At 34.7% G+C, this 24,162-nt stretch overlaps 1 protein-coding gene across 9 annotated transcripts in view; it reads right to left on the bottom strand.

The window, feature by feature from the left end:
* RFX3 (regulatory factor X3) overlaps window positions 1-24,162 on the bottom strand; it is a 263,742-nt gene that overhangs the window by 187,085 nt on the left and 52,495 nt on the right. For 3 of the 9 annotated variants that reach the window (XM_044756503.2, XM_014827698.3, XM_070496001.1), the window contains exon 2: window positions 8,030-8,248. The exons of 5 other annotated variants lie outside the window; for them this stretch is intronic. In XM_044756503.2, coding sequence (XP_044612438.1) covers window positions 8,030-8,108 — 79 coding nt within the window. In that variant the 5' untranslated portion in view covers window positions 8,109-8,248. Of the gene's footprint in view, window positions 1-7,834; window positions 7,913-8,029; window positions 8,249-24,162 lie in introns of all 9 variants that reach the window. One more of the 9 variants, XM_044756504.2, reaches the window with a different exon arrangement.

Consider the following 24,162-nt stretch of genomic DNA (forward strand, 5'->3'; position numbering starts at 1 on the left):
ACAAAGGCATCATACTAACACTAGTCAAAAGAAACCTAGAGTGGCTATACTAGTATCAGAAAAAGTTGATTCCAGAATAGAACCATTACCAGGGATGCAGAGAATAATTTCAGAATGATAAAGTAGTTAATTCATCAAAAGGATTTAATACTCTTAAAAATTTATGTACCTTATAACTGAGCTTCAAAATACATGAAGCAAAAACTGATAGAAACCAACATATACAATATTCTGGCCATAAAACAAGCCTCAAATTTAAAAGGATTCCAGTCATACAAAGTATGTTCTCTGCTCACAACTGAACTAAATTAGAATAACAAAGACCTCTGGAAAGTTCTTGAACATTTTAGAACTACTTAGGGCACTTCTAAATAACCAAAGGGTCAAAGAAAAATCAAAAAGTGGAGTTAGACAAGTATTTTAAACTGAATGAAAATGAAAACATATCATATCAAAATTTATGGGATGCCACTAAAGCAGTACTTAGAGTGAAATATATAATATAAAACATCTATAGTAGGAAAGAAGGTCTCAACTCAATGGCCTCAGCTTCTACCCTAAGAAATTAGAAAAAGAAGAGTAAATTAAGCTCAAAGTAAGCAGAAGAGAGGAAATAATAAAGATCATAGCAGAATTCAATGACTTAGAAAATAGAAAAATAGGAAAAATCAATGAAAGGAAAAACCTCATTCTTTGAGATGTCAATTAAATTGATAAACTAAGGGCCGACTGAGCAGAAATTAAAAGAAAAAATATAACTTAGTTATGTCAGGAATGAGATATTTTTTCTTTTAATTTCTGCTCAGTCGGCCTATAGGTTTATCAACAGATAATAGGGAATATCATAACAACATTATGCCAATAGACTTGACAGTTATTGACAGCTCAATAACTGGATATAACCCAACTGTCCATCAACAGGTGAATGGATATACTAATTGTGGTATATCCATGTGATAGAATATTACTCATCAATAAAAAGAAACTATTGTTACATGTAACAATATGGATGAATCTCAAAATAATTATGCTGAAAGAAACCAGACAAAAAAGAATACGTATTATATGATTTCATTTATATAAAGTTCTAGGAAATGTAAACTAATTTACAGTGACAGAAAACAGATGAGAGACTGCAGGGGTTTGGGAGTGGGAGCTGAAGGGGCTGGGGAGAGGTGGAAGAAAGAGAATATAAAGAGACACAAGGAAACTACTGGAGTGATAGTATATTCATTATTTTGATTGCAGTGATGGTTTCACAGATATATACATATATCAAAATCACACACTTTAAAAATGTGCAGTTTACTGTATGTCAAATATACCTCCACAAAACTTTGTCTTTTAAAAAATCAACAACCACAAAACCTGGAAAATCTGAGAATATACTAAGTCTGCAAATGAGAAGCATGAAAAAAGGAATGATGGCTTTTGGCAAACAGCTGACAGCAGAGAAAAATGAAAGTGATTAGATTTGGCCTATGTGGCTTCAGGAGAGAACTAGCACCCACGGAGCAGAAATTAAAAGGCAGCTGCCTCAGCTACACAAAAGAATACTCTAACAACTGGAGCTGTCCAAACATGGAACGGACTGCTTTGCAAGGTAAAGCTCTCTCACGGTCACAGAAAGAGTTAAGTAGAAACTCAACTGATCACCTGTTAACTGAGGTATTAGGAGAAATGCACCCTTGAGAAAGGAAAGTGTTTCCTGATCTTAAATGCACTGCTTAGAAAAACAGAACACATAGTTTCCACTTGGGGAGAAATCTAATCAATCGCATTCATCAGGCCCAAGAGCCATCAACGCCAAACATTTTGATTGGTTAAAGTATTTAGGAGCCTATGAACAAGGTTAATGAGCATACTTGTCAATCTGCAACTGGGTTATCTTTCACATAGGAAAAGCAATAAAGAAGTCTTCAAAGATAAACATAGTTTGCAAAATGTGTATTTGTCTTGTTTGTTTTTGCATGTAGTAAATTATCACAAATTTCTTCAGGGAAAGGAGTACTTACAATGTTTACTATGTAATTTTAAGCTCTTAAGAGGTGAATAGCTAATAATAATGGCTACTATTTATTGAATATCTATTATAGGCCTAGAAATTCAAGCAAAGCATTTTGAACACATGAACTTTACAATACTGAAAGATAGCTATTACTCCCATTATACAGATTGAAAAATCTTAGGCTGCGGGAAGTTAAGGGGATCTCCAGACTGAGGATCTGAAGTTGTATGTCTGGCTCCAAAACCCAATGATATAAGATTGCCTACTAGTTCACCAAAGAAATAGGAGCCATCTGATGATCACTCCACGCAGTCACTTTCTTCCCTCTCCAAATATCTCCTATAATCCTGCCCAATGCATTTTGCAAAAATACAAATTTTCTCATGTTATTCATCCAGCTTCATTTCCTTCAGTGTCTTATAACTCCTAAGTAAAGTCTAAATGCATCAGCAGGGCCAATGGGAGACCCTTCTGCCTACTTTTCTAGCATGATTTCAAATTATTTCTCCTGTATATTCCAGATATACTAAAATATTGACAAGTCTTTTTAAAATGCAATACATTTGTACGTGCCGTTCTCACTTTTCTGCATGCCCTTTGTTTCATTTTCCACTTGGTGAAGGAACTTTTGTCCTTCCAGATTCAGTTTAAATATTGTCTCCTCTGTTCAAGTTTTCTCTGACATTCCAGCAACAATTAGATGTACCTCCTTTTACATGTACATCCCTCTATTCACACTGACAATTATTTGTGAATGTTTCCTGCAAAAAATATCTCCTCAGAAAGTTATTCATCTCTGCATTACCCGTACTCAAATCTGATACATAGCAAAGGTTCAGTAAATGTTTATTGACTGAATGGATGGATGATGGACAGGTGGATAAAGAAGCAATTAAATGGATACACTAACCAGTATCTGAAATTAAGCAATAATAAGGAAAACTTAAGGGTTTTCCTTTTTTTTGTATATAAAAGAAATCATACTGCCTATGCCAGAGATATACTAGCTGCCACAATTATAATATATATAATACACCTTGTTAATTCTATATGATTTCATCCTAAATTACGTCTTAATTGAAGCAACTATTATTATCTAGCCTATTTGATTGTGCGGTCTGTTAAAACAGTTCATTTAATCAAAAGTAAGGGTAATATATAATTTGATGCAAAAATTAATTCTCAAGACTATAAAATGGTTGGAAACCAGGAGATCTGTGAACCACTCTGATTACTTGTCAAGAAGAAGAAAGCCAGAGGAATAACCTTTTTGTGACCTCCTCCCACAAACAAAACTATTCACAGATTTTACTGCTTCAAGATGTAACCTTGTTTAGTGCTTTCCTCCTGTGGATAATGTGAGACATCGAAAAAACTTCCACCATTTAAAATTTCAAGCTCCTTTCTTCCTCAATCTTTATGATTTTAAATTAAAATATTTTTATTTCTGGCCAATGTATGTTTGATTAGGTTCCTAAAATTAGTCTTAATATATAACTGGAATAATTTATGGTACATTTTGGTTTGGGGGGCTTTCTTCCATTGTCTTATTCTCTTACCCAGACCAATATGGAAATAACCTGGGTTTCTGTTGGACACTGCTATTTTATGTTAAAATCAGGCTAGAACTAATTCTTTTTAAAAATGCAAAATAAAACAGAATTTAAAAAAAAGTCAAGAAGCTTTGAGAACCACTCTCAGCTAATGGAAAAATTATTTTAATTACATGAGAAATATTCTGAAGCAATCTTCTGGGTGAAAACAAAGCATTACTTACTGGTTGACGGAAATGCCTCTAAAGAAACGTTCACATGTTCAGAAGCCCTTAGTCTATGAAATAAATGCCTTATACATGTAGGTTAAAAAAAAAGTTCACACCTTGGTAGTGTTCTTCTAAAATGCTGCCTCATTACAGCAATAGCATTTTGATTTATTCTAGAAAGGGTTCCTTTCCGAAGAAGCACTAAAATGTGTTTTTTCAAACACATAGGAAAAAAACTGAAGTGCTCTATAAAGTACTCAAACAGTCTATAGCAGTGGACTTTGCTTTAAAAGGACAAAAGAAAAAGTCATTTTAAATCACATTTAGTGTAATCATCTTTTTTTTTTCTTTTTCTGAAGCATGATAGTAAAATGAGCATAATAACTAAATGATTTCAGAGCCCAGCAATGGAAAGTTTGGGACTGCAAAATGAAAAGACAAAAAAAAAAAATTGGCCTAAGATATCCATTAAACGAAAGGAGACTATTTTCCAATAGCTGGTGTAATTTTTCTCAGATCAGCCTGAGAACACAGGATATGCAATTTGTTTTGATTTTTCCCTTTACTATCTTGAACTTTGCTCCTGCATTTTCTTTTATAAATAAACAGGTTAACAAAAGGAGGTAACTGATTGTTTAACTTATCGTATTGTGATCTTTCAAGGGAAACATTTCATTTTATTCAAGTTCTGGTTCCTCTCACCATTTCTTGTCTCCTTCATGAGAAGATGATATTCCATAAAAGGAAAGGACATCATGTGTGAATTAAGTAAGAAGGGTTCATGAGAGAACGAGAATCTAATTATATAAACACAGTTCCCTACAGGTTGATATAAATTCCAAAATCTCTGAAATCTTGTCTTTAAAGGCTAGAAGTGCTTTTTTAATTATGCTAAAAGTCCCTTGTCTGCTTGATCTCTCATGAACAATTTTAATCAGGCAAGCCTAATACACTCCGTCTCACAGACAACTTAACAGAGCTCTCAACTATGAGCTAATGGGAAGACAAGGAACCAAAAGCATTTTTATTAAAAGGAAAAAATGGTCAGCCTAGAGATTTGGCCAGCAATAAAGCAAGATTAAATCATGCTTTTTCCCCACTTAGCCTACTTAACTTTAAGAACTACAGACATGTAATTAATTTGCTCTTGAGATTTACTCTGTAAACATAAACACACCATTTAAAAAAATACTACATCTTTACAATTCACAGCGGTTTTCATTAACCTGCTTTCTCACTCACAAATGGACTAACATACTAACAACCAGTGTGCCAGAATCTAAGAATAACCCCTAAAATTTATCCTCCCAAAAAAGGAGAGTCAAAAATCACCCTCTTTAGTCTATGGAAATCCTGAAAAGTTCAAACTGAGTATGAAATGATAATTAAAAGGACCAAATATCGCCAGTCCACCTTTCAGCCAATCCTCACGCCCACTTTTTAGTCAGCTATCTCCATGAGTCCTCAGTCCATTTGGAGGCCCCCTCAATACAGCAGCCTACAATAACCTTCATTTTCCAACAGCTCTAAACTATTTAAACCTAATAGCCACCATTTTAAGCTCCTTTCTCTTAACCAATTCTACCCAGAAACTCCAAAAGAGTCTTGATGGCTGCCCCCGGCCCTAAGAGCTTGGAACCATGCTACACATAATTGGTTTTGTCTATCTACCTTGATCCCCCAAACTGCTTTGAAATTTAAAATTCAAATTTTAACCCCTTGTCTGAGTTTGCCTACACTTAGCTGCTGGGTGGACTGCAGCATACTCTCAATCCTCTCTGTGCCTCATTTCCTCCATCTGTAATACTGAAACTAATAATTCCCTCCCTCAAAGAGTTGATGTAAGAATCAAATGACATAATACACCTAGAACACTGTGGACATTTAACACATTTAAGTTCCCTCCACCATGTCCCAGATCTGTGCTTCCAGGCTCTTCAAGCATAGGCTTATCACTTCCATTGAACTCCCAAGAAGATACTTAGCTTCTCGCATTCTCCCTGTCAATCTTTGCCAGCCTCAGGACTCACCAGCAACCCCTACCTAGAACCTTGCTTTCATTATTTCTCCATCTCTACACTCAGCTCCCCCCGCCCCCACTTAAGGCTTTCAAGCTATTTTCATTCTAGGGCTCCTTGGGCATCTCTGACTCACTCAGTTTTTCTGTGCACTGAGTCACGTTTACTTATCCATTATAGACCGCTTCATTTACCTTTGCTTCAGTGTTTACCTGCCTGGTTCTCTTCCTCATTAGTGCTGTGCCTCTTACTAATTGCAACTGCACACTATCAGTTTAATTTGAAGCTTTTGTATTTACACTGATTTAAAAGACTATTCTTTACAGTTAAACTAAGAGACAGAAAATTAAAATACAATAGATTAGGACAAATAGTGATGACTATAGCCTAGGAAAAAAACATTTGATTAAATCTTAGAAAATGATTTTGTTTTTTTACAATCAACATACATTTATGCATTCACCTATCAGATCCTGTGATTCTTCTGACCTTGTTGCTTGATGAGCTGTAAAAATTCAACTTGCTTATTGAAATGGTAGAGGCTAAAGAGTAAAAGGGATTACTTGCCTAGCAAGGTAGGGCAAAAAGCAAAATTAAGAAATAAGATTTCAAGAAATGTTCATCAGTACTACTAAGATTACAAATACACTCACAAATCCTTTTAATGTCTCCGGCAAAAGAATTGTCTGATCTATCTGCAAATATCCCAGAGTAAGAAAATCTCAGTTATAGAGTGAGAAAACCCAGGTCTCCAATAGGGAATATTCCTCTGGAATAAAAAAAAATCAGCTAGGACTACTGTCCAGATATTATAACTATGTTCAATGATCTTTTTTTTTCTTTTTTACTTTTTTTTTTTTGCTTTCCCTTAATGTTCTCTCCCAATCCTCTGCTGGATATGGATACACAAATTTAAAATACTTAGTGATGCATTATTCTTTACATAAATATGAATTATCTGTCTTTCATAGACTCCATGATTGTTAATTTTCCTAATGGAGTATAAAGTCTTTGCAATATCCCACGGTTAATCCCGACTTGTTTCAAATTACCATGTTTTGGAGTTTTGCCTCAGGTTCTGGTCAAGGACATCAAAACAATATATCAAATAAAGTACCATCAAGGACAGGTGGTTTGTTTTATTTTAAGTAACAGAAAAGAGTAATAAAATAATATTTCCTAGAATTTTACCTTAAAAACTCTTAGGATCATTCTATTCAATTCACTCAGGTAAATTTTATACTCTAGCAATATTAACAAATAAATTATTACAATGACCTAATTCAGTACTATCTGAAACAAGAGCTGAAACTTTCTTTTCTACTCAATATTTGGTTTTAAAAGAGCTGCTATTACATCTGGCCCCCAGATCTTGTTTTCTAATACCATTTTCCAGTTAAAAAAACCAGGGCTCCTTGGAGAAGTGACTCTCTCTAGGAGTGAAGCAGGAAATATAAAGGCAAGTCTGATGTATCCTATAATGCCAGAAAGTTAGGAAGTGCTCAAAAAAGAAAAAAAAAACACATCAACGAAGGTACGTCAAAGAGACACAAGAGCCAATTAAAAATCTCCCAATGGCCAAAACTGGAACAATTTGAGCAATAAAATAAAATAGCATTGGATTATAACTCAAAGTACAAAATAAATATCCATGAATCCATACTTATATAAATAAATGATTGACTAAATAAATAGATGGGGAGGAGAAACAAAACTCTTGTACAGAAGTAGTCTAACTAACTTTTGAAAATATTCCACTCTCAAAGGGGTGGAACATCACTCCCCACTCCTTAGGTGCGGGCTGTGCCTTGTGACTTCCTTCCAAAGAGTACAATATGGAAAGGGGGAAATAAAGAGAAACTTTATAGCAGTGAAATCTGTTAATAATAGGGGAATCAAGCTGCAAGATATATGGGAACTCTGTACTATCCTCACAAGCTTTCTGTAAATCTGAATCTATTCTAAAATAAAAAATGTATTCTAAAAGTTTTTAAAAAAAAGTCTGCTTATTGCCTTTGGCTTTCTGAAGTTTACTATCTAGCTTACCTGTAGAAAACTCTAGTCAAGTTTAGACTTCAATTGTACAATTCTTCACGACACTCTCGGATCCAGAGTTTACTTGCACTGCAGTAGAATGGAAAGATGTGAGGCACAGTCCTGCATTTGGGTTCTGCTCTACATGCAGCTATCCTTACGACCAAAGTAACCAATTTCCTCATTGATAAAACGGGGCAAGCCTACCTGGAGGGCTTTCGGATATCCCTATGGGAAGGAGGCTAGTGTGATGGTCTGTCTGCATTCTCATCCCTGAGCATGTCATCTGAATCCTGTTCCACCCTTCTCTGGCTTGACCCACTTGGATGTCAACCTGGTGCCAGATCTGGCTGTTTTCAGTTTGTTTCTTTAGACTTCATGCTCAAATGTCATTTTTTCAAAAACTCAATTCACTGTTAACTCTACCTGTGGAAGAATAATCAGAAATTAGATGGTTGCCTCTATCTGGGAGAACAGGAGGCTAGAGTGGGAGGAAGACATGATTTGCATTGTATATACTCTTGGACTATGAGAATTGTTTTTTACTACTGTATGCATTAACTATTTAAAAACTTATTACAAAAGCCACAATAAGAAATCCATTATTACCCAGAGATGAAAATAGGTTTCTTTTTTCACCTTTGTATGAGCTATCTGTGTGTTATCTCCTTTTAATATAGTACCACGGCAAAAATCATGGCTCCAGGAGATTAGTCTAAAATGATTTCAATCAACTTCTTATGTACCAAATCAGTTGTTTCAAAATAGCATAGGAGTCTTGGAATCAAAAGTGACTTGGGATGGAACCTAGGCCTGTCTATTCACCAGTTATTTAACCTCACTAAACCCCAGCTTCCTCATCTGTAAAGCTGGAATAATAACACTCACACTCCACAAGGTTATTGGAAAGATTAAATAAAAATACAAGTAAAATCCTTAGCATAGTGCCTGGTCCACCTATTACTGTCATTACCAGTACAAATGGAAGTCTGTGGGAAGAACTGATTTCTCACTCAAATGTGTCTTCTATTGAGCTATGAATCCAGAAGCACCTTCCAAATTTTAACACTCCTAAAATGCAACTGGCTTTCAGCAATTATTATTCCTAATTCCCTAAAGAAAAAGCATTAAATAATGAGAATAAACAGTATTTCCCTCTTTGCAGAGAAATTCTCAAATCATAAGAAACATTCAGGAGTCAGACACTATTTAGAATTGAATAATTCTTATGGACATAAAAGCAACAAAATATTCAAGAACAACATAAAACTTGATTAAATGTGCAGAATGCTACAGTTGAAGTTGTCTTTGGGATTCTGCCAGAAGATTGCATAAGGGCATGTCACATTTTACCTAGACAGATTCTTGAGACTACTGGTAACACATATAAATAACTTTAATAAAAGTACAGGTTACAACAATGCATGTAAACATTTTATGTACTCAATGAATATTTGTTGAGTGCTTTTGTGTACATATATATGTGAATAAATAATATGTTACCAATTCATAGTCCTTCCTATGAGTTATTAGAAATATTATTCCTTTCCTATCTGTCTCAAAAAAGTAGCTCAACATGTTTTTACCCTTATTTCTATTTTATCGTGGTTTTAAATTAAAGCATTTCAAAAACTAAAGTATATTTGCACTTACAGGATATTATGTATAAATGCACGGATTCACAAACATACATATATATACACAAGCAACACTCTAGAGTAGAAATATATGTGAATCTCTGTGTACTTGAATGTACCTTAAGATATGAAAGTACTACCTTACCAAAAGATATATTTCAGAATATTTTATACTTTCTCATTTTAAAACTGCTTCTTGCTTTTGAGATCACACATAAGAAAAACACCTCATGCATATCTAATTTAAAATCACATCTAGCAACGTGACTGCTCCTAGAAAGTAGAAAAGCATGGAGTCACTGTAAATTTTAGATTGTGCCTGTTAGTGAATGCTCCGAAACAAGTGGGAAGAGGAATGGAAACCTGAAGCTACAATGATAAAAATCTTAAATAAAACCATCTATTCCAAATAGTTAGAGGAGGAACCACTTAAGTATGCCATTCCATTACTAGACCACCAAGTCCAATAATGGCCATTGTTGACTAATGCTTTTTTTCTCAAATCCTCCATTTTATGTAATACTTCACAGTCTGTAAGTCATTCACATGTACATCAAATCACTTAATCCTGATAAAACCTGCCAGCAAAAATGTTATGCTGTTAAATCAGGAACGGAAAAATACAGTGATCTGCACAAGGCCACCAAGCTAGTTAAGCGGCAAACTGCGATTCATACCCAAGTGTTCTGCCTCCAAATAGAACTCTTTCCACACTCTCCCATTGATCTCCACAGCTGAATTCCGCTTTCAATGACAGGTCTCATTTCTTGTAGCGCAAAGCCCTCTGTCCACCCAACTACAATCCTTCCTCAGGTCATTTACCACATCCTCTCTGGCCTCAAGCCAATCAACTCCCCACACTGTAGCCAGAGACATCTTCCCATTTTAAATCAGATAGTCTTTGAGGTAAGACCAGCAAATGCTTTTCATTGTTTCTAGTTACAGAATAAATGTTTCACCAAGGTCTTCAAAGTCTGAGTGGCCTGAACTCTTCCTATCTTTTGAGCTTCGGAGTATTCTCTGTGCATCAGACAGACTTTCTGTCCTTTATAACCACCACTCTCACTCATCCTGGATCTCCCTCCCCTCCCCTTTTCACCTAGTTAATACACTCTCTCTCTTACCTCAAGCATCACTTCCTCAGGCAAACTTTCCCTTACTAACCAAATCAAATGTCCCTACTCTATACTCTCAGGGTGCCATGTACCTCTACTTCATTGAAGTTATTATAGCTGCAAATACATTGACTCATATAATTATTTGGTTAATGTCTGACTTTTCTATCGGACTGTCAAGTGCCACAAAGGATAAAGATGAGGTCATTTTTTTTTTGTTTTTAGTCACTATTATATCCCCAAAGTCTGGCACAATTTCCAGCCCTGCAAGTAGGTACTCAATACTTTTTTTTTAAAGCTGAACGAATATAGAATTAGGCTAATTTCTCTTTCGGTCTTTAAATATTTGAAAACAGCTATTATTCTGATGATTCCTCACTCTGTACGTATATATACAAAAGTTAAATTTTAATAAGGAAACCACCCTGATTCCTTGAAATAATCCTTTCATGACAAAGTCCCCAGACACTTCTTAAAACCTGGAAGCTATAAATTAACACAATGGTATTTGCTCACCAGTAAAGAGAGACTGTAGCTTCCCTGTTCCAAACACTGCACTTAGCAGTGACAGTTATATCACAAATTCCCAGGTCTTCTTCATATGAATTGCTCTTAAAACATGTCTACTCAATTCTGGACTAGTGTGATAACTTGACAAACCTATATGCAGAATTTTACATTAATCACTATTATAGACCATTTCAGTTTCAACCAATCATTTCAGATAGCTAAGCTTTTTTTCAATCCCGATTCCCTCACCTAAACTATTAGCTTTCACTGCCAGCCTTATGTGATATGCAAATGGGATGGGCCTGTTTCATCCAAGTCAGTGATAAAAATGATTAATCGAACAGAGTGAAAGAAAGAGACATGCCACGTCACTAGAAATACCTCTCTCCAAGCTGACACCAATTCATTCATCAGATTTTTTCAACCCTCAATGAACCTACCTGTTCTTATAAAACAGCTCCTAATTTGACCATCTATTTCATAAACATATCATGAGACACTTGTCCAAAGTCTTGCCAAAAGCAACTTACTCCACTTACATGGTAAAAAAAAATTACATAGGTTTAACATGACACATTCCTAGTGAACCCATGGGGTCTCCGAAAGAAAAGCTTCTTTTCTAGGTAAGTCTTCACAAACCATTTGTCTAATGATGAACTAAAGAATTGTCCCAAAGATAGACTTGAAACCCACTAATTTATAATTTTACTTTTACCCCTCTTTTTTGAAAACACAAAAAGAATCTGTACAATCTTTAGTCTTTTGGCACATCTGGTATTGACCATAATTGCTCAAAGATCACCAAACCATTCATTTCTGCAAGTCATTCAATCCTAGAGCATTAAATAGTTGAGAGCATCAAAGTGCTTTCTCATTACTGCTTCCCTTTCTTAGGACTTTAATTTCCTTGTTACAACCATTAGTCTCTTTTACTGAATTTGAAGATCATTTTCTTTTGATAGAGAAGTTGAAACCAACTCAGGAGTTCCATAGCTCCACCTTCACTCCAACATCTAGTATTACACCATCTGTCCCCAAGCAATAGTTGATCCTTTTGCTTGTTTTTCTTCATGATCTGAACGTAACATGTTGTGGTTCTTAAGATCTTTACAAACCTCAGTTTTTTCAGCCTCCTGTATCCTATTTCTGCATTTGTGTTCTAACCTTTTCTTACATACGAGAATCAATTGTGCTTATATAGTATTTCATTTTAGAGAATCTACACACATTTTATTCATTCAATTAATGTTTTACTGCTTGCCAAATGTATGCAATTCAACCAAACTAAAGCAAAAAACATAAAGATGCCTAAGATCTTGTCCCTGACTTCAAGGAATCCAGAGGGAAAACTAGACTTTTAGGCAGAAATAGGGGCTTTTATATTACCAAGATAAAAGTAAGCGCTGTGTGAGAAGAGTACAGAGCAACTAGCTGGAGTATGAAATAGCTGCTGGAGTCTTCATCAAGGAAATATAATATCTGAGTCGAGTCTTGAGAAGTGAGGAGGTAGTCATTTAAAGACTGGAAGGATGTGCAAAAGAATAGCAATATAAAGAGTAGATTGTTTTCACACAAGAGAGATTAACTTCATGCAGCTGGGATTTAAGTGTCATGGAGTCGGTTATAAAAAGGTCCTGTAATCTAGGTGTCTAACACATAGGGCAAATAAAATGAAGCAAATGCTCACTACGAATGCTATGCAGCAGTTAGAAGAAATCAAGCTGTACACCCAATATCATCGGGAGATCTTTAAAACAGCGCTGAGGGCAAACTAAATAACACCTAGAGTATAATACCAGCAATGTAAAATTAAAATACATGCACATCAAGCATTTGTCTGCACACAAAGTGAATCTACATGTTTTACAGGAACACGTACAAATAAAGGAGTCAGATAAAAAATATGAGAATAATTACCTATGGAAAGAGAATGTAATAGGGGGTAGGAAATGGGAATAAAAAGGTTTTTTTTCGGTGGGTACACATTTGTGTGACATCCAAAGATATTAAAAAACTTAGTTTTCCTATTAGTGACAGAAGAAGTCTTAAGGTCTGGGAATGGCAAAATCTAATCCAGCAGTTAGGAAGAAAGTTGGGCCCTGTGTGAAATAAACAGCCCTGTAGCTATTGTTTCTTCTGGAGTTGAAGAGCGTGCGTTCACTCCTCTTCTTCTGCACAGGCTGAGTAGATCTTTATCATTCTCCAAGAAAAGGCTAGGTATCAGACTAAGCTACCAATAAGTAAAGATGGATGTAGAACTTTTGGTAAGAGAAGAAAGTGAAGACTAGGTTTGACAGGGAGCCAAAGCTGCAAATAAAAGCAGTATCTTAGAGCCCAAATTTGACTGTCTTCTGGGAATATTATTGAAAACATTCCTGCACTGTGGGTGATGCCAGACTAAATCAACACTAAGAGTTTCACCAAGCTGAGGGTCTTATAAGTATGCCAAAGGAAGAGCAATGAGAAATTAAAACAAAGCCTTGCTGAGTATGTCTTGGGAGCTCAGAGTTGGGACTCTGTAATAAACTCATACAAACCCTATCACTTGAAAGACGAATCTCCCCTTACCAAGAACGGCTTTAGACAAACAGACTTTCTATAGGACGCTAACTGAACACCATAGGCAATGAGCCAACATTTTTAAATTTCATCAAGCTTAGTGCCAGGTGACAACTGTTTGCTGTGACATGATTTATGCATTACATTTCATCTAGTTATCTTAGAATCAAAAGAATTTCACCAAAGGGTTCTCATTCAGATAAATAGGAATGATTTCTACCCCAATCCCATCAGTGAAAAGCAGAAAATACACCTGGGAAGTTCCAGGACAAGATCCTATTGATTAAATTTTAAGAATAACCTACTGATTAAATTTTGAAAATAAAGAACTTAAAAATGTAAAATTGGCATCTTTATTGGTATTTCTCCATTGTGAAGACATTGTTTTTAATTTGGATGCAGAAAGCTAACTAAAAAGCAACCAGAATCAAAATATAACCTCAAAATCTCAAGTGATATGTGTAAATAATATGTAACACAGTTAACAACACTCTATATTTACATAACCTTACATTTCCATAGATATGCTCATGGGAGTCAGATGTTTGTTTTCTCCTTTTTGGTCCACATTTCAGTAATTTGATAGGGACTCTTTTCCCTCTGAATCTTCTCATAAAGTATCATTTCAGTCCCTATTTAGTTATCCATCATCTCATCATAGTATCTTCTTATCCATTCTACTCAGAATAAGATATATTTTGATAGAACGTGGAATTTAAAAGAGGGCCTCTTCCAATAATGATTCTAATACAATTTTATTTTGTAATTATTACCTAAAGACAGTAACATATTATGTATGGGTACCAGTTCCTTTCCTCTTTATAAAATATTCATTGCTTTTATAATCAAGAAAAAAGATTTTAAATAACTATGTAGTGACATGATGGGGGGGAAATTTTACTACAAAAAGTTGTAAATTTCAAAGGACCTTGGTTTGGGATCTTCCTCTTACCCTCTATCACTATCGTGGCTTGCAATCCAACTTAGATATGAATGCACAAACTCAATAGCTTTGTCATAAAGTCTGTGAAAAATTGGACAATGGACGGCAGGGACAGAGAAAATCTAAAAGTTACACATCAGGTACTTAGCAAAGACACCAAATCTATTCTGAACTCTAAAAATTACACTATATTATACTAAAATGTCAAATTTTCTTATAACGAAACACGTTAAATCAGCACCTCAGCAATTTCTGCTAAAGACTAAATGGTTTAAAATAACACAAATACTCCTGTACCTCAATGTGCATGCAATGAAATAACCTAGCATTAACAGTGTCAGACAACAGATTTAACATTATTAGAAAAAAGTCCTTGTACACTATACAATTATCACCCTGATATTTGCCCAGTTTTCCTCTACCTTATGCACTCATCAAATAAGATAAAACAGCATTTAAAAAAATAATAATATAAATTTTAACGTTCAATTTTACTTTTCTTAGCATTAAACCTGAAACTAATAAACTGAAGTTGTTGTAAAACCTTATTCAATGTCACTTATTCACCTCATTCTTTGTATGCCTGAACTGAGGCAGGATTTCAAAGCATCTCAAAGCTAGTATCCTACCTCTCATCTTCCCAGGCTTAGGAGGAATATTAGGGTCTAAAAGAGTCTTCGAAAAATATGTTATATAACTAATTACATTAAGCCATGATAGCAATACATTATGCATATCCACTACCAAAAAAAAAAGCTCCAAAACATTGCTATTTTCTTGCCATTTCCAAATAGACATACCTCTATTTCTACAGTGAGAAAGGATGATACAGAGATGATCACTTAACCAATTTCCTAACAAGCAACATATTTTTACTATATATGCAAAAGAGAACTGTAAATGCCTTCCAATGCTTCTATTGTATTTCACTTTGATTTAATGTTCCCACAGAATGATTTTTCGGGTAAAATTACAGTTATCATAATCTAAAAAAATCTGACATTTCCCAATGACTTATAACATTCATCCCTGAAATTTACTATTTCTTAGTTTCTTTCTTTACTAATATTCATTTAAAATATACATTATAGTAGCGGTCCCCCTGCTGCCTTTAACAGAGTAATTTGTAACTTGGCTTTTATGTCATTCCATACAGTAAATAAATATAAATACAACTCATGGGGTGAGGTACTTCATAAAATATAATCATGCAAAGTATCAACAATCTGCTTAATGATTTAGTTACAGCTATTGATTCTTATATCTTATGTCATTATGTAGGTGGTATTTACTGCAAAGTAAGCATTTAGCAAATTTACACAGGAGAGAAATTTCAAGTTTGTGATTGTTGTAAGAGGACAAATAAAAAAGGATCTATTTAAGCATCTTATAAAATTCTATTCCATATAATTTAAACTTTTCAGGTAGTTTTGAAATCTCATTATTCTAATAAACATTATATAATATTTATCAAAGCAAGAATAAGCTAGATGATTTACAGGGAATAGAGTTTCTCCTCAGAGGGTTTACAATCTAAGCTAGATAGCAAAACATATGTAGCAAATGTTTTTAAACCTCATAGCAAAGTTAAAATTAAACTATATAGGAGAACAACAAACTATTTCCATCAAATGAAAACTTAAATTGAGTTTTGTGTCTCTTTATTAAATAATATAGTTTATCATTTTTACTCATTTAATCCAATTTCCTAATCCTCCAAAACAATTTTAACAGATACTGTATCAATCATTAAATAGCATTTGTCTCCTGATCCTCAAATTCACAACACACTTTGGAAGAAGTCTTTACCAGTCTTCTCATCTGAAAAGATATAATTTAAGAACTATTGCACTTTCAAGGAACAGGTTCTTGCTAGGAAGAAGTACAATTAGGACAATACTCTGCTAGATCAAAGTTTTTTTTAAAAAAAAATTCACTGTAACATAACAATTACAGTCACACCTCGAAGATATTGTGGGTTCAGCTCCAGACCACCACAATAAGCTAATATTGCAATAAAGCAAGTCACATGAATTTTTTGGTTTCCCAGTGCATACAAAAGCTATGTTTACAATATAGCTACAGTCTATTAAGTGTGCAACAGCATTATATCTGAAAACCCAATGTACATACTTTAGTTAAAAAATACTTTACTGCTAAAAAATGCTAGCCATCATCCAAGCCCTCAGTAAGTCATAACCTTTTTGCAGGTAGAGGGTCGTGCCTTGATGTTGGCGGCTCTGCCTGATCAGAGCAGTGGTTGCTGAAGGTTGGGGTAGCTGTGATAACTTCCTAAAATAAGACAACAATGAAGCTTGCTGCATCAATTGACTCTTCCTTTCACGATTTCTCTGCAGCATGTGATGCTGTTTGATGCCATGATATCCGCAGTAGAACTTCTTTGAAAACTGAAGTCAATCCTCTCAAACTCTGATGCTGCTTTGTCAACTAAGGTTATGTAATATTCTGAATGCTTTGTTGTGATTTCCATAATCTTCACCAGGATCTTCACAGCATCTTCACCAGGAGTAGATTCCATCTCAAGAAACCACTTTCTTTGTTAATTAATAAGAAGTAACTCCTCATCAGTTAAAATTTTATCGTGAGACTGGAGCAACTCAGTCACATCTTCAGGCTCCACTTCTAATTTTAGTTCTCTTGCTGTTTCTACCACATCTGCAGTTACCTCCTACAACGAAGTCTTGAACCTCTCAAAGTCATCCATGAGGGTTGGAATCAACTTCTTCCAAACTCCTGTTAACATTGATATTTTGACCTCTTCCTGTGAATCACAAATGTTCTTCATGGAATCTAGAATGGTGAGCACTTACTAAAAGGTTTTCAATTGACTTTGCCCAAGTCCATCAGAGGAATCACCATCTACAGCAGCTATAGCCTTACAAAATGTATTTTTTAAATAATAAGATTTGAAAGTCAAAATTACTCCTGGATCCATGGGCTGCAGACAGGATACTGTGTTAGCAGGCAGGAAAACATCAATTTTGTTGCACGTCTCCATCAGAGTTCTTGGGTGACTGGGTGCGTTGTCAATGAGTAGTAATATGCTGAAAGGAATCTTTTTTTCGTTCCATTTATAGAGCATAAGCAGAATACATTTAGCGTAATTCTTAAGGGCCCTAGGATTTTTGAAATTGTAAATGAGCATTGGCTTCAACCTAAAAGTTACCAGCTGTATTAGCCCCTAACAAGAGAGTCAGCTTGTCCTTTGAAGCTTTGAAGCCTAGCACTGACTTCTCCTCTCTAGCTATGAAAGTCCCACACAGTGTCTTCTTCCTGTACAAGGCTGTTATTTAGTGGAGGCACGTTTATTAATTGTCTTAGCTGGATCTTCTGGATAACTTGAAGCAGCTTCTACATCAGCACTTGCTCCTTCACCTTGCACTTTTATGTTACGGAGATGGATTCTTTCTTAAACCTCATGAACCAACCTCTGCTAGCTCCAAACTTTTCTTCTGAAGCTTCCTCGCCTCTCTCAGCCTTCACAGACTTGAAGAGAGTTAGGGTCTTGCTCTGGGTTAGACTTTGGCCTAACAGAAGGTTGTGGCTGGTCTGATCTTCTATCCAGACCACTAAAACTTTCTTCATATCAGCAATAAGGCTGTTCTACTTCCTTATCATTCAAGCTTTCACTGGAGTAGCACTTTTAATTTCCTTCAAGAACTTTTACTTTGCATTCACAACTGTTTGGCACAAGAGGCCTAGCTTTCAGCCTAACTCAGCTTTAGACACGCCTTCCTCACTAAGCTTAATCATTTCTAGCTTTTGATTAAAAGTGAGAGCTGTGAGACTGACTCTTCCTCTCACTTGAACACTTAGAGGCCATTGTAGGGTTATTAACTGGCCTAATTTCAATATTGCCTCAGACAGTAGGGAGGCATGAGAAGAGGGAAAGAAATAGGGCAATGGCCAGTCGGTGGAGCAGTCAGAACACACACATCATTTATTAAGTTCACCATCTTATATGGGTGTGGTTTGTGGCACCCCCAAACAATTACAATAGTAGCATCAAAGATCATTAATCACAGATCACCATAACACATATAATTTTAAGAATATAAAGCTACAGTAATCAAGAAAGTAGGGTATTAACAAAAGATAGTCATAAAAAAATTGGAAGAGAAATATACCAGTACATATATGGTCAATCAATTTTCAATAAACATGCCAAGGTAATGGAGAAATTACAGTCTTTTCAACAGTGCTAGAAAAATTAGATACTCATATGGAAAGATCTGAAACTTGCCTCACACCATATGTAAAATTAACTCAAAACGTATCATAGACCTAAAGATAAGATTATAAACTCCTTGAAGAAAACATAAGACAATTTAAGTGACATCAGCTTAGACAAAAATTCTTAACACTCCATAAAAAGCCCAAAGAAAAAAACAGGTAAATTAACTTCATCAAAATGAGACTTTTGTTGTTTAAAAAGACACACTTAAGAACATGAAAGTGCAAGTCCACAGACATGGGGGATAGAGTTTGCAAAACATATTTCTGACACAGGATTTGTATCCAGAATATGTAAATATCTAAAAAGAACTCAATAGGAGACAAAAAACATGATTTTTAAAAAACTGGTAAATGGTGTGGACACTTTACAAAAGATATGCAAATGGCAAAAGATACGGAAAAAGTACATGAAAAGATACTTATCATTAGTCATGTTAGGGAAATCCAAATTAAAACTACAATGAGTTACCATCACTTATTCACTGGAACTATAGCTAAAATTAAAAGCACTATCAATACCACATGTTGGCAAGGACACAGAGCAACCCTGCTTTTATACACTACCAGTGGCAGTGCAAAATGGTATACCACTTTGGAAAACAGTTTCGCAGTTACTCGTAAAGTTAAACATACCTTTATCATATGACTAGCAATTTCTCTCTTACTTATTTCCTGAGTGATATATATGCCTATACAAACACTTGTACTAAACGTACATAACATCTTTATTCATAATAGCCAAAAAACTGGAAACAACCCAAAAACCAACCAAGTAACAAACAGAATAAACAAATTGTGGTACAGCCATACAACGAACCACCACTCAGCAATAAAAGGAACAAACTGTATGATACATGTACAGGTACAAGCTAAAAGAAGCCAGGTACAAAAACTACATAATGTATGATTCCATTTACATGAAATTCTATGAAAGGCAGGACAATAAAGATATAAAGCAGAGCTCTGATTGCCAGGGGTCAGGGGACGGGGTAGAAGACTGACTACAAAAGGGCAAGGACAAACTTTCTGGGATGATGGAAATGTTCTATATCTTGATGTGATTGTGGTACATGACTGTATACATTTGTCAAAACTCGTCAAATAGTACACCTTAAATTGATGAAGTATATTGTATGTAAATTATACATCAATAAAGCCAATTAAAAAAAATAAAAGCAATCAAATGTTTGTTGAAGACATATATTGGTGGGAACGTCTATTAACTTACCTATCCAAGAAATGACTGCAATTTGTTTATTTGAATTTATACAAATTCTAAAAAAAATCCAAAAGGCTGTCAGTGGAAAAGTCAGTCTCTTGCTCATCTCTATAATTTCTATGCCTTTATCATTTCATTTATAGTCACAAAGAAACTATATTAGTATATGACGATCTGATTATAAATTATCTATATTTTAAAGGATACTTTATTAAAATAGAAGATTCTTTAACTGATAATAACTTGTAGGTCATTCTTTTCCAGAGAAGGACCTTCCCCAAGGCTCCTACAATCTGAAGCCTTTACCCTGTAAATCAGAGTATCAGTGGTCAGCATCTTAGTAGTCTACTTCCAATAACCTGTCAATCCTCGTTCTAAACTTTACCTCCTAGCAAATACAATATGTCAATGTGGATATATTATAAGTCACATCCTTACAGAGTAACTACAAAATAGAAGCTATTATATTCCAGAAGCTTATAGTACATCTGCGAAGAAAAGGCATACACACAGGACACTTTTATTAATAATCTAAGATATTATATATGTCAAAAAAGAGCAATGAGTGGTAAAGACAGTAAGGTTGCTATGGCAGAAAAGAAAGCAAAAGTGGACTAAAATGAGATATGAGGGACTTGACTATTCCTGAGCAACAGGAATGAAAAAGATGAATGAGCATAACACTGATACAGGTGTGATTATGTGAACAACATTTTCAGTTGAGAAAGCAGAGACTACTTACCTCAGTTGGAAGATTATAGAAAAGTACAAGATAAGGTTGGAAAGACAGGATTCATTTTTATCTAAGAAACATTTATTGAGTGCCTATTATATGTCCGGCACAGTATAGAAATGGAGCTGTTTGGAAAGAAATTCCAGACTTAGGAATTTGGTCTTTTTACTCAGTAGCAGTAAAAGAAAGAGTTCTACAGAGTTCATAGCAATTTCACAAACCTTATCTCAAACAATCTTCACAACAAATGATTTTATAGAATGGGGTAAACTGAGGCTTAGGAAGGTATATTTTTATGGTTAAGGTCATACAGCCAGAGATAGACCAAAAAAACTGCCAGATCTTCCTACCCTTAGTCTAGTGCTCTTTTCTTGCTCCATTCCCCATACCATTCAGCTCCTTTTTCTCAAGAAAATAATAAATCATTTTTTAAAAAGTGTGATATGATAAAAGCAATGTTTTAGTCAAATACATATGGCCATGATATATGGGTTGAATTAGAAGGCAAAGAATATGGAAGCAAGGAGATCTACTGTACTCTACTATAATAATCCAGGAATAGGTGGGAGCAATAGGAATGAAACTCATTGTCTATGAGAGTGTAAAAAAAATTCAAGTAGGAGTCTTATTTGAAAATGCCAAGAGACTCAAAGATAACTAGGAGACCAACAGAGCCACTGATGAAACTGAAAAACACTGAAATGTCAACAAATGGATCTATTTCATTGAGGAAATCATCAGCTGTGGTCAAATTATTCCCCAAACACAAAGATATTAGCTCAAACATTATACAAGTCTCTACCTCTAAAACCAGAATAACCCAGGGTTTACTGCCATTAGCTATTTTATTTACAGATATTTGTAATTGTTTGTCTACACTCAGAAGTCTAGACTCTCCACCAGCCCCCAGAGGTATCCATATTCATCAAGTCCAGTAAGAGTTTATGCCAACTTTCTGGAAACCTCTAAGACAGTTGGTACACCTAAGTCTAAAGAATTAATAAATATCTGTTTAATTAAATCTATCATTGAGTCAAGGCTTTCTTTCAGGGGCTCAGGGTTATTGGCCAATCTCAAGTAAATGTCTAATCAAAGGCATGCAACTGAGACAGTATTTTAAAATCTACAAAAGGATGATATCTATCTTATCTCTTAAATGGAAATTATTTCTCGGGGAGAGTTACATCCATAATTTCTCCCAAGATTCTAAAGAATTCCATTCATGTATGACATTAGTTTATTGATGAGAACAATGGACTTGTAGCTCTTTAATAACTATAACTCGAGATCCAACAGATAAACTAGTTTCTAAAAGGGAATAACCAAAGGGGTGAAACTAAAGAAGTGAGAGTTAAGTCCAAGTAAAATCACATGCTCCCTGGAGTGGAAAGAACAGAGGTCAATGCTGCTCTTTGCAATGACCAGTAGAGGCTGCCAATGTACAAGGACACATAGGGCTCCCCCTCCACCCCACAGACACACAAGGAGTTGCCACGAAAACAAGAAGCATTTCCATGGTATAGAATGAAGTCCAGCATTCTGGGCTCATCACAGACCCTTCTTCAACAGCAAACAGCAAATGTCTTTGCAACTAAAGCTTCTGGGTATGTGTTGCAGGAACGAAGGAACTGCAGAATATTTTGAGCACTTTGGAAAGATGATCACACTTACCCACTCTCTGACCCAAAGAAGCCACCAAGCCTTATATATATATATATATAACCTTTCCAGAAATGATACCTCAAGTTTTACAGAAGCATGAAAATGGCTATTTTCACTCAAGAATAGGTCAATTTATAGTCTTAAAATCCTCATTTGAATAAATGTATTATTTGGCTTCTTCAAATAAGGTCAATCAGTTACAGCTGAAGGAAATTTTCAGTCAGTCATAATGTGATCTACAGTTTGGAAGTATCAATCTTAAATTACAAATACTAATATGCTTAAAAGGAATTTCCTCATATTCAGCAGGCAGGTTAGATTCTGTCCATCTGTGCCCTTTGCCCAGAGCCAAGAACACAGACTCAAATATACCGAATGGCAATCACTTTTTAAAATTCATTTCATGAATCTGCTCTACAATTTTACGAATTATGTATCTGGCCCTTTTTGAGCTCCACAACACTGCTATTTCTTGTAGACAGGAACTTTGCTGTCAATCACTGCTCCCTTTTGCCACGCAAATATGTGCTGCAGCTTTCACTTGTCACTCCTATTATATGTAATGTAGGCAGCTTAGCACTAAATCAATTTAAGGAACTGCAGAAGTTAAATACATACATTATTATTACGATGACAGAAAAGGCAATGAATGTCTTGCAGCTCCATTTGCTTTCTTTGTTAAGGAAGAAAAAGCTAATTATCTGTAGCTGTCAACCATGAAGACCTAGACCTATTTAAGCCAACATTAGCCTTGGACAACTGAAAATATTTCTCATATTTTTACCCAATTGTTTTCTTTTTGTAAAAAACCATAATTTCATTACAAAATAGTAAACATTTTGAAGGACAACATAAAAACAAGTTGAAAAATGTAAAACTACACATTTGTATCCCTTTATATAACCAATTCATTTTAATATTTCAGAAAACTGACTGCCAATTTTTTATACTACCCATTCTCTAATAGTACAGCCAAAATTTAGGCAGACGTAAAGCCTCTTTACACAAATTCATATTAAAAAAATTCCACTGAAAGTCTACAAACTACTGGTTACAATAAAATTATGCTACAGATGATCAAGGGATAAATTCTGTCCATTTATTTTCTTAACGAAAACAGAGAAAGGAAAACGCATTCCAAAGTTGAAATGTTGATGAATGACAGAAAATTCACACTGAATCTTAGGCTTCTGTGTTTGTCTGCTATTCTCTTCCACTTTCCAATCTAGTCCCATTAGAATCTAGAACTGAATAACTAATTAGTTTTGAATTTTCTTTTTTCAAATTTAAGGATCAACTTGTATATTTCCACAATATCAAGTAAGAGTGAAAAGAATATTCTTAAAAAGTCAAAGAAAAACAAAATTATCATCAATATATAAACTATGGAATCTTTTAACATTGTGCTCTAAAAAGTACACAAGTGTCATTATTCTTGATTATCAATATAAATATTCTCTGCATTTGTTCTTACTGAGTTTTCACTGATAAAATATTATTTTCCTATTATTTTCTTTAGAAGAGTTCTTCCCACAGGAATACACTTAATAGTATTTTAAAATTTCATAGTAAAACTCTGCCTATTTAGCTTTCTAATGAATTTTTTAAACACATGTAACCCCTAATATAAGCAAAACCAACATAGATAAATTGAAACTCAATAATGTAAGAAAAAATTTTGAAAAATGCCTTAACATAATTATAG

This window comes from Equus asinus, chromosome 23 (assembly GCF_041296235.1).
Source record: "Equus asinus isolate D_3611 breed Donkey chromosome 23, EquAss-T2T_v2, whole genome shotgun sequence".
Classification (NCBI taxonomy): Eukaryota; Metazoa; Chordata; class Mammalia; order Perissodactyla; family Equidae; genus Equus; species Equus asinus.